Below are 12,381 nucleotides of genomic sequence, written 5' to 3' on the forward strand. Positions count from 1 at the left end.
GTTTTCAGGTGCCACTGGCTGAATTAACCAGGAGTGCTGGAAGTTAAGCACATGAAACCTCAACATAATTATGATAGGATTAAGAATTTTAAGTGGCAATGAGTCAAGCAGAATTCAGGTTTCTTTTTTTTCAGATAGAAATCACATTTCCTTTTACTTGAGTACTTCATTCACACTGTTTCCTCTCTTGGCAACAATTAGGTCTGAACCTCTCAAGAAAATTGCATGGGACCAGAGTGAGAGCCAATGTGAACACAGGCCCCAACAAACCAGGGCTTTCAGAACAGCAAAAACCAGCCTCTCCTTTCACCAAGGAAAAGGCTAGGAATCAAACAATCCAAATTTCCACCTTCTAAATGTAGAAAACCTAGAACTCAATGCAAACACAGAAACCAAAATTTATCAGGAATAGGCAAGATGGCAAAGGCATCAAAGGCAAGATGGTTTTCGAGAAGACTCGCCCTGACCATCTGGCCTCTTCTATTAGGAATGGCCTCACTCCAGCATTTTTGAAGAAAGATGGTTTTTTTTTTTTTGTTTCTATTTCATTTCCCAGAGAGGAATAAAATCTACTAAAAGGGATAGAATGGATCAGATTAAATCAGCTCACTCACAAAAAACATTCCCAGATAGTGACTTTCGGTTGCTGAGAATGCTCAGCAAAGTATGTCAAAGTGGCAAAACCTCTCGGGGCAATCTGAGAAAAGAAGTCAAAGGTGGCGAACTCATTCACTGACAGGTGTAGGTAGAACACAGTGCCTGGTGGCCTTCATTAGCTGGTCCACTCTTTGGTTGCAGAGGCCTCAGTGGGAGCCACTTCCTCTACACATTTTGCTGGCTTCTCCTCCTCTTCCTCCTCATCCTCTTGGGGATAGAGGTCCGGGTATTTCTGCATGCACTCCTGCATGGCCTGAAACTGGTCTACACGATCTGATCCCTTGATGTCCTCCATGTGGGTTATTCATACAGTCATTGGGGTCATGAGCCACCAACTCTGCATTGCTGGGAGTTTCGTGGTCTTCTTTAGTCACAAATATCATGCGATCTTCCCCTTCCTGCCGACAGTAGGCCATGGTGGCTCCAGGCCCGCAGCTTCTGAGCAGCGATAGTGGCTACACCTTCACGCCTTGACCTTCCTCTCCCAGGCAGGATGGGCGACTGAGGCCTATGAGCTGCCCCTTGCAGGCCCACCTCTGCGCCTTCCCCAGGATCCAGGTTTCTTGAGCCACACCAACATTCAGTTTTAATCTGTTTGACATATGTACTCTGAAATCATATATTAGTTTCTATAAAATGAAATTCAAATGTTAGCGAAAACTATCTGTACCAGGAGGAGTTAATGAAAGGACTGGTTACAAAGGAATCTCTAAAATTATTAGACAATTACAATAAAATTCCTGTGACTAATAACTGCAAAACCTTTCTGGGACATGACCTTAATTAAATATTTTTAATTTTATAACTTCTAAAAATGAAAGAAATGACTAGCTTTCATCTTCCTCTGAGGAATCCCCATATTGCTATTTAAAAAATGATGAGCTCACTAATCCTTTTTTCTTTTGGTATTGGGGATGAAACCCAGAGGCATTTTACCCCTGAGCTACATCCCCAGCCCTTCCTTTTATTTTACACACACACACACACACACACACACACACACACACACATATATATATATATATATATTTTTTTTTTTTTTTTTTTTTTTTTTTTTTTTAAATTTAAAGACAGAGTCTTGCTAAGTTGCTTAAGGTCCTAGTTGCTGAGCTGAGGCTGGCTTCTAATTTGCAATTCTCCTGCCTCCATCTCCTGAGTCACTGGGATTACAGGCATGTACCACCATGCCTGGCTGAACTGAATAATTTTAACAGAAGGCCCTAGTTTCAGGGTCAACTCAATTTGTTTCCTACTTAATGAATTTTCCATTTCCATTTAATGTTGGGAAGCATGTTCCTGTGCCATTTTCAGGATCCTGACCAAAGGGGTTTCCCAGGCCAGGTGAAAGGATTAGATGCATGTCCCCACCTCAACACACACACATGCACACACACACTAACCACACTAACACTCACTTTCTTTAGGTCACCAGTTTTAAATTCTGCCCTCCGGCTATAGCCTCACAATGTGGCCCCTTGCTGTGTCCCTGCCCACCCACAGAATGGAAGGCAAACACATCAGAGCCTCAGGACTGCAGGTGCCATGGAGTCATCTACACCCCTGGCAGGCTGCAGATCGTACTGATGGCTCCACTTGGGGAGTGGCAATAGCCCGATGGTCTCACCTCATGGTGTCATAATGTTATTTTAGATAAATCTAATGGCATCAGATTGAGCAAACATTTTCTCCTGTGCCTTAAATTATGGTTTCTTAAATAAAATACCCAATTTATGGGAACAGATCAGTTGAGAAAAACTAAAGTAGTGATTTTATTCTAAGTGACCTGTCCCACTACATCAGTATATTTTCCTCACAAAGAAACCAAGGAGTGTAGACATAATGCACTAACAAGAACTTTAAAAAAAAAAAAAAAGAAAAGAAACCAGGGAGAAAAACCTATTTTTAAGATCAGCTGAAAATCTAAATGGCCTGATATTACTTACAGATTGTTGATACAGTATTCCTTTGGACAGGCTCAGTTTGGGCAACTGGGAGCAGAAAATTTCACTTTCTCTTTATACCTGATCATCATTGTCTAATTTCAGCCATAAAGCAAAGTTAACAAAATCCTAGAGAAACATTTCATTTTGATTATGGGATTACTTGAAGAAGGATGTATATTCTGAGTTATAATCAGGAAAAAAAGTCAGATTTTTACTATTTATTCAGCACTAACTCACTTTTAATGAGTTAAAAGGGCTGAATAAACAGTTCTGGAGAACTGTTATCTTTCTACATCTCCCTTACTAATTGTAAGTGCAGAACCTCAAGATCATCTTTCTACCTGTTCAGTAATGATGACTATGTTTTACATGATCTTTTGACAGAATCCCTTAGTGTTGTTGGTCACCAAATATTTTTAAAGGTATCTACATAGTACATAGAATGTTAAGTTACATAATGAACATCAACTAAAATATTGTCCTTGCTTAGTATTACTTTATCATCTAAAGTTCCACTTAACTAGCCGTGATGGCATATGCCTGTAATCCTAGCAACTTGGGAGGCTAAAGCAGGAGGATTGCAAGTTCAAAGCCAGCCTCAGCAACTTTGTGAGGCTCCTAAGCATACTTCAAGGGCTTTTAATGAGGTAATTTCTCAGTGCAAAATTTTCCTTTAATGCATATTTTTTAGGAAGGCTCCCTCCTCCTCACTACACTACGTGATCCTGTCCCTTAGAATCATCCTGGTAAGCCAACCTGCCTCACCAAAGAAGCCCCCTGCAAGTTTTCTGTAGAAGTGGACTCATCAATTAAAAGCCAGGTTGGTACATGGCACAGCCTGAAGAAACTGCCTGCAGTTCATTGCTAATTACCAAGGCAAACATTTGTACTTCAAAGTCAACAAACAGAATAACAAGCCTCAAAGACTATTAGCTCCAAAGAGAGTTTGTCCCACCAAATGCTACACCCATGTATGGCTCTTATGCATTTATGGTTCAAAGTCAACAATTAAAGCAACAAATGCCATAGGCAGTGATCCTGATAAACCATCCTGGTCTGTCACTACACAGGCCACCCAGTTCCCACCTCAGTACTAAGGATATTTTTCCAAACAGCCCAGTCACTGCTGATCTGCAGTTTCCTTAGCAAACGAGGGACTTTAGATATCCTAGCAAGGGCTTCCGGGTTGAAACTTTCTACAACATCTCCATAGTAATATATTTTTATCTCTAAAGCAATTGAAGGAGTGACAGACCACCAGCAAGTCTCCTGAAGGAGGGCGAAAGGCTATGAGGGAACCTGCCTTCCAACACCAGACGACACTGCTAACCCAGAGAATTCACTCCAGTGTGGGACAGTCACTCACAATCTGCTTTGATCCTAATCCCCAAAAAGGTGATGGAAAAGGATAGAGGGAAATTCCCAATATCTATGCCTTCTATCTTTCCCTAGAAACCTCCAGCTAATAAAAAAGACAATTTGGAAAAGAAAATGTTAGATGCTACTCAAATTTGAGGGCCATTATCAGTGTAGAAAAATGATTTGAGCAGTCGGTGTGTTTCTGTCTCTTTATTACAAAGTAAATTCCTCATATTTAATCTTTTTTTTTTTTTTTTTTTTTTTTTTTTGCAGTGCTGGGGACTGAACCCAGGGCCTTGTGCTTGCAAGGCAAGCACTCTACCAACTGAGCTATCTCCCCAGCCCATATTTGATCATTATGATCAGTTTTAACAGACAGCATGGATCAAACTGGTTAAAACTTTAATGATGTTATAATATTTATTAACAGCAAATCCTGAATATAGAAGATCTATGAATCCCCTAATTACTTCCATTTTATGAACTGGCTTTTTAAAAACAATCAAAGAAATGCTCTTTTGAAGAACAAAGTTTGGGGGCTTGGAGAAAAGACGTGAACATTACAAATTCTTCATGGATCCATCAGAGTTTTTAAGCCATTTAAATCCAACTATAGAAGATCAGATTCTGATCCGATTTTATTTCTACATTTTTAGAACAACTTTTCACTCACACATTCAAGGTGACAATGGCATTGAAAATATCCCCAGGAAAAGACTGGCATGAAATACAAAAAAATGATAATAGTTCTGCATTCGAGTGGTTATTTCACCTTTCTGTGTTTTTCAATTGTTCTACTCTAAGGCTATATAATTTCTATAATAAAAATGTCAATGAAGAAAGAATCCAAGGTTACAAAATGTAGCCGATGATAAAAATAATTCTCAAATGTGCATAAAGGATACATTCAACTAAGATCAAGAAGATACCAGCTGGAAAGGCTCCAAGGAGATTTCAAGATGGAGCCCATCAGCAGCATTTCCTGACTGCTTTCCTCAGAGACAGGAAGCAGCAGGAGCCCCTTCCCTAAAGCACGGTGGATTCAAACCAAGGCAGATCAGCCAAACACTGATTTCTACACGTTTATTAGCCTTCTGTGCTTAGGGAATCTCAGAACACTTCTGAAATCTGTGCTTGATTCAGTTTAGAGGTGAAGAAAGAGATTCTCATACAAACAACTACATGACCAAAAAATGGAGGCCTCACTAGCAATGGCAACCATGGTAGGAAACCAAACCATCTCACAAACATTCCATAACCTATGGTTTAGGAAAAGATTAGGTAATACTGATTTTTCAAATACTATTTCATAAACTCAACTATATGCATTAAAAAACCTGTATGCACAAGGATGTAAACAGATCTCATGCACACTGATGGCCCACAGAGGGACCCTCCATACCCTTTCAGGAGATTGTTTGGGCAATAAAAACAAAATCTGTATTTTAAATTGGTACGTGTCTCATCAGACAAATTTTTTAAACTCATTTTTTAATGTCCTAGCGAACATTACACACTAGTAAATTTACCCAGAAAGGGGAATTTTAAATGCTACTAATATAGGTATAAGAAAACAGAAGTCTCTCAGTAAGGATTTCAGAGTCCATTCTTCAGCAAATCATACAGTCTGTGCCCAGAGGCTGTGCATCCACTAATGTGGCTTCCTTCCTGATCTCTAAACAATAGCCCCTCCACACAGAGGTGTCTAGATGTTGGCCATCTGCCTAATCCCACGGGCTCCTCAGGCAGGGTCACATCTGCTGGTTGGTGAAGAAGGACTTAGTCTCCCTGCAGACAGGATTTACACAGAGTGGACAACTCAGCGTCAACTGCTTGGAGCACAGCGTGTTGGACTGGATGTGAGAGTGTACCAAATCAGCCAGGGCCTGTAAGACACACAAGGAACACAGAGCCATCTGAAGAGACACATCTGCTGGTCCCGGGATGCCCTCCTCCTGTCTACCTGCATGACTTCTGGTTATCTGGGCTTCTTTTAATTTGAGTTGTGAAGCCCTTGAACTGAATTTTGTAACACTGTCCTTTCCTGAGCTTCCTCAGTTTAAGGAAAGTTAAAATAGAGATTTTAGAAAACAATTCCTCTTACCCCACCCACTCCACCTTTTCTCTGAAAAGCAAATTTTAAAGTAGACATAGCTATGGTGGGCAGACACAAGAAAACGGGAGCTCCTGAAAGGAGAAAGGAGGGGATGGATAAGGAATTCGATCTTATTTTTGTAATTAATTGGAACTCCAAATGTTCTAATATGTGAGAAAACCAATATTCTGCAAGAGTTTCTCAGAGGATTACTCCCCTGAATGTTCTACTAAAATGGTTGTAACACTGTAGATACCTTAGAGAACAATGGATTTCCATTAAGAGACTCCGCTCTTCTGATGTTTTCAGCTCCACACTGAATCAAATGAGAAAGGGGAGGAAAAAGAGACGTGTTTTATTTCCCTTTTTTTTTTTTTTAGAAACTGCTAATGAAAAAATAAACACATGTACACACAACTCACAGCCTGATTTCCAGTGTTCAGAACGCTCACAAGTGACACGCATGAAGAGAGCACCTAGGTTGATTCTCATCATAAATTGCTCTTCAATTTCTATGTCCTCCCCCAGCCCATTACCTTCCCACAGGTGGATTGCTTCCAAACCACATTTGAGGTACTCCTTGATGGAATTCTCAAGTAATTTAAATCTGCTAACCATTTCTTTTATTCCACTTTTCTAATGCATACACTTACTGTCTCCACCTAAACAGACTGTTGCTTTAATTAAGTAAAATTTCCGTCTCAAGTGCCAAAATGAAGGAATTTAATTCATGAACTCTTAAGATATATATTGGATCTAGATTGGATCCATACAGAGTTTGGATTTTAAATATATTCCTACAGAAAAAATTTTTTTACCTGAGTATTATTTTAGTATCACCTTTCTTTTCCCTGTTCAAAAATATTCAGCTAATTATCCCCCCAATAACAGAGAACTGTCTAATGATGATGCACTGGGTAGTCAGGCTCTTTTCCTTCCCTTTCCTGCTGATAAGCTTGTGCACTGCTTCAGTGTATAGACTGGCATCAACATCAGAAGATGGCCCAAGAAATATATCAGATTCCACGCAGAAACTTTGCTCTCAACTCATGAGGCTCGATCCTAAAACCTCACACCAAAGTCAGTCGCAGCGGAATGACCAGTGCTGGCGGAGGACAACTCCCCTGGTGTTGAAGGAGAGTCAGTGCACATGCTTCAGAAGGGCAACCTGGGGGTGCCATGCCTTCTAGGAACTTATCCAAAGAAAATAACTGGAAAAATGAAAACATTTATTCTACAGTAGTGTATGAAAATAAAAATTTTAAATGCCTTAAATATACACTAATCACTACAAAATGGATAATAATCTCTATAAAAATAGGGATCTAATTATGTTTACTAATGAGTTCATAATGTACATTTTTTAAGAAAGAAAAAAGATTATAAAACAGTATGAATAAAATACCATTTCTGTTAAACAAGTAGAAAAAAGAAGTCTAGTTTTCCTAAAATACATGTTTATGTATTAGGAGAAAAAGGGACCTATTTTTATCTAAATATGAAGATGTTCTCTCTTGGGGTAAGATTCTGAGTGCATTCCACTCTCTATGCCATACAACTCTCTGTGCTATCTGAGATCTTTATTATTTTTATTATCAAAAAGCAATGTAGTTGGGGGCTGGGGATATAGCTCAGTGGGTAGAGTGCTTGCCTTGCAAGCACAAGGCCCTGGGTTCAAACCCCAGCACTGAAAAAAATTTTTTTTTTTTTAAAAAGCAATAAAGGGATTTCTATTTGGGAAAAATTTTTTTAAACTTTTTGAAGTTAGTTATTTTAAACATAATATATTTTGCCATAAAAATAATAAAGTAAGTAGTAGTTTAGATGGTTTTGTTTAATTCATATAGGGACTAATTTCTAAGTTACTAATAATTGCTTTGATTACTAAGTAACATGAATGAATATGATTGCCATTCAGTACAGGCAAAAACTCGTTTTCCAAACACACTGACTGGTATGAACCATGGCAAGTGCACAGTTGGCCCAGGTGATGACAGGATACAGAGGAATCGTGAAATGAAACGCAGGGGCAATGCCACACGGCCTCACCTTTGTCAGTTACACCCTGCCTGCCTGCAAAATCTTCTTAATTACCAACAAGCAAGTTTGGAAACTTCTTACCTTCATCCATGTTTGATGATTGGCAATGGGCACAAAAATAACAAGGCTGGGGACTGGCTTGCGTTCCGCCCCCACCCACTCTCCACCCTGCCCTGCACTTGCACCCAGTTCCAGAGACCATGCAGAGCTCTGCAAGGCCAGGCCTCCATCAGTCACATGTGGAGATGATGGGGAATTCTGGCAGAAGATTAGAGGGTGAAGGGGCTCCCTGAGTCCCCGGTTGTTATGGACTGGATGTCAGGGGTCCTCCAAAAGCTCACGTGTGAGACAGTGCAAGAAGGTCCAGAGGAGAAATGACTGGGTTGCAAAAGTCTTAACCCAATCAGTGAATTAATCCCCTAATAGGGATTAACTGAGTGGTAACTGCAGTGGTAGGCGTGACTGGAGGAGGTGGGAATTGGGACATGGCTTTGGGTATATATTTCTATCTGGTAAGTGGACTCTGTCTCTGCTTCCTGACCACCATGAGGTGAGCTGCTTCCCTTCACCACACTCTCCCGCCAGGATGTTCAGCCTCACCTTTAGCCCGAAGGAATGCAGCCAGCCTTCTATGAACTGAGACCTCTGAAACTGTGAGGCCTCAAATAAACCTTTTCTCCTCTACAGTTGTTCTGGTTGGGTCCGTTAGTCACAGCAGCGAAATAACTAATAGACTCTCATAGAAACAGAGCTATAAATTGGACACAGTTTTCAGGCCAGCCCTCAGAAGCCACAGAATAGGTAGCAATAGTTTTTCTCTACCCTGAACATCCATCTTATGAGATACCGAGGTGGTATTATTTCAATAATCAGATTGATCACAACATGGCAGCAAACAGCTAATTAAGTGAGTGCATAAAAGAGGTCAAGGAAATCACAACACACTCTGCTTCTTGTTCATTGCACGCTCTTCTCTGAAATGACAACAACTCCTATATGCCCTGAAATTCAACAGAAACAGTGTAATAGCTTGAGTAAATGATACAATTATATTAGATAAAGAAAAGGAATTATGGAACAGGGAAAAATTTTCCCTCAGAATCAGTAAAGTATACAATTTGCCGTTCTTAAAGGAACGCAGTTGTTATTATTTTCGCATATGGTAGTAATTCAAACTAAACAAAATGATCCCTGGGTCACCTGATTTAAAAAGGCACAAAAGTAACTCCAGAAGTAACGCTGTGTGTTCAGACTATCATGCAGATGAAACATCATCTAACAATGAGGATGTAGTATATGCAAACACATATAGCAAACAATATTTTTGAATGACACAGTTAGATGGCTGCAGAGAAAGTTTCCTTTTAAAACAGATCATGATGGGCTTAATAAGCCAAATGGGAGTGCTCACCTCCTTGGCTAAAACTTGAGAATACTCGATATCCAGTTCGTACAGCGTTTCAATGTGATCACTGGTAAATGCTATTGGGACCAAAAGTATATTCTTCCTCCCCCTCTCACACAGTCCTTTGATAGCCTCATTTGTTTGAGGACCCAACCAGGGTACTGGACCAACCTATGAGAAAAGAGGATGAGCACATAAATGGATGTTCTTCCAAAATGTCCAAAACATCCCCCCACACACACCCTAGGCACACACACCTGCCCCTCAGGGCCAAGAGCTCTTATACCTGCTTCAGTGGGTTTTGGTATTTTTACACTGAAGCTTGAAATCTTCTAAAAGTTGGCCCAATATAAGTAAATAACAGTCTGTCATTATAATTAAAAATAAAATATTAAGCCAATGGAACTCAATTAATCCTTTGATTTCCTTTTATATTACTTAGACAATTCTTTCTGCCAAGGATGAGCAATGAGTCGAGAGTGGACTGTAAATGTGTGAAAGCCACCTACCTTGGACTGCCAGACCAGTCGGTAGGGGTTGGAGTAACCCAGTCTTTCCATGACTTTGTGGACAGTGGCGCCTACCTCCTGAGGATAGGGGTCCCCTCTGTTGACCACCTGCATCAGAGACACAAGGGTGTTCAGTTGCCAACATCATGAAGGGCTCTGAGCGCTTCCAACTGTGCAGTGACATGGTGTAAGCCCCAGATCAGAGTCCTCCCAGTCTCCTGCATTAGTGACAATAAGATCTGAGCAATTTTGGCAATTCCTTGGTCCCATTTCATCGCTGGTCAAAGAGAACTCTATAATCGATCTCCTCTGAGGTCCCTAAGAAGATTAACAATTCTAGGCTCCCTATTGTTTGTAGGAAATTGATGAAGTCTAACTATGGAGGATTGTTTCCCCTAGCCCCACATCTGATAGGAAAAATAACAAAAAATTTGGGCAGGAAGCGCCAACATGGGATGGAGATCTGTACCTGTGTAGTCATGTGAGTGGCTGATTTTAAAGCAGGAATTGAAAGCATGTGGTATGGGCGATGTACGAAACTGCTGAGTACACGATAAACTCCAGTGGGACAAGAGGAGGAAGGAGGAAGCATGTGGGTCAGACTCCGGGCTCCTGGGGAATCTCCTCTCTCCCCACAGCAATGGACAGCAGGCAAACGCTCAGTGTGCAGCAAATGTCTGATACATGTTGCTGATAGGACAGCTTGCTAATACCTTTAAAAATGCAACTGTTTTAACATTTTCTTGAGTACTGACTCCCTACCTCCTTACCCTGCTTTATTTTCTTCTCTGACATCTATTACCTTCTAATATATCTTTCATATTGTGTTTAATATCTTTTACTGCTATTCTCCAGGGACAAAGATTTTTGACTGTTTTCTTCTTTCTCATCCTATGAGAGAACAGTACCTAGAATATCACAGGTGCTCAAAAAATACTATATTGTTGACATGAAATACTAGCAAGCTATTTTATGATATTACTACTGGCTAAAAAGCCAATAAAAGTGAAATATAAAAGAAATGAAGGAAATACAAAGTTGCCATTAGGACAGTGTATTAATGATTGCTATAGGTAAGATCCACCCGTGGATGCTAACTAAAATCAGTGACAAAAACCTGAGGAATAACAAAATGTTTGCAGACTCAAAGCATCTCCTCCAGGGTATTTTTAATTACAAAGAGAGAATCAGTAACTTTGCCATGGACAAATACAGCAGATACCACCTTAACCAAAGGACCAAGGATCACCAGGAGTAAAACACACCAACATCACACAGCCCCTGGTATGATACGCTGAGAGGAGTGCTCTTGCCAATACCACATAATCACAATCCAATCATGAGAAAATACCAGATAACCCCAATGGCGGGCACACCAAAAACAACTGGAATTCTATAAATAACTCTTCAACATAGCAGGGCAATAAAAGAAAAACAGGAGAAACTGTCATAGATTGGAGGATACTGACAAGAAAAGACTGCCAAAGACAGCATGGGACCCTGGAACAGAAAAAGGACACTGGTGGAAAAATGGGTAAAATCCAAATAAAGTCTGGAGATTAGTCAACGGAACAGCACCAATGCTCATTTCTCAGTTTTGATACCAAACTATGTTTATGTAAGACTTAGCATTGGGGAAGCTAGGTGAAGGGGAGGTGGGACCTTACTTTTCTGTAAGTCTAAAAATTATTCAAAGTAAAAAAGTTATTAGTTATGAGTGCAGGGGAAAAGAGAGTTTGCGAGGTCAGTTTTCTTTCTCAACAATCCCCCCACCTTCCCTAGCCCTGTCACAGCCTCGTGACTTCATGGCATTCCTTAGTCCCACACAGGAGCTTGGAAGCACCTGCTCAATCCCTGTAGGAAGGCAAGGGAAGGGAGGCCCAGGGTGAGAGACCGCAAGGAGGCACATGGAATGTTCCTGTGCAAAATGTTCAGGAGCTTCCCTTCTGGCACTTCAGGTTTGATCATACACAGATGGATATGTGAAGAGGATCTGCATGACACCAGAGAAGAGAATACAGTACTGTTAAAATGAAATAGGTGAGCATCTAGAAGGGAGAAATTTATCTCCAGAGCCACCTACTGCCCAAGCAGCGACTGCCTAGTTGAGGTGTTGGAGAGGAAACACGGCTCAGGGCTCGACTCTAATGACCACCAAGTGGCAGTATGGAGCAGCAAGACCAGTGACCCTCAGCTGAGGCTGGCTCCATTAACCACCAAATTCAAACTTTAATCACACCTAAGAAAATGTAATTCTCCATCTCTCTGGCTTGGAAAGCAGTATTTTTTGTTGTTATTATTCTTCTGTGTTTTCCAGGACTGAACTCAGCGGAGCTTTACCACTGTACTACATACTTATTTCTTATTTCAAGA

General features: G+C 40.5%; 1 protein-coding gene and 1 pseudogene across 2 annotated transcripts in view; both read right to left on the reverse strand.

The window, feature by feature from the left end:
- Positions 1 to 495: 495 nt before the first annotated feature.
- On the reverse strand, positions 496 to 1,501 carry LOC124965586 (mitochondrial intermembrane space import and assembly protein 40-like; annotated as a pseudogene).
- Positions 1,502 to 4,344: 2,843 nt separating this feature from the next.
- Positions 4,345 to 12,381, reverse strand: part of Fech (ferrochelatase) — a 32,795-nt gene continuing 24,758 nt past the window's right edge. For both annotated transcript variants that reach the window (XM_047526906.1, XM_047526905.1), the window contains exons 8-11: positions 10,009 to 10,116; positions 9,506 to 9,670; positions 6,311 to 6,370; positions 4,345 to 5,845 (exon numbers count right to left, since the gene is read on the reverse strand). In XM_047526906.1, the coding sequence (XP_047382862.1) occupies positions 5,711 to 5,845; positions 6,311 to 6,370; positions 9,506 to 9,670; positions 10,009 to 10,116 (468 nt within the window). In that variant the 3' untranslated portion in view covers positions 4,345 to 5,710. The remainder of the gene's footprint in view (positions 5,846 to 6,310; positions 6,371 to 9,505; positions 9,671 to 10,008; positions 10,117 to 12,381) is intronic.

The sequence above is a fragment of the Sciurus carolinensis genome, chromosome 15, assembly GCF_902686445.1.
Source record: "Sciurus carolinensis chromosome 15, mSciCar1.2, whole genome shotgun sequence".
Taxonomy (NCBI): Eukaryota; Metazoa; Chordata; class Mammalia; order Rodentia; family Sciuridae; genus Sciurus; species Sciurus carolinensis.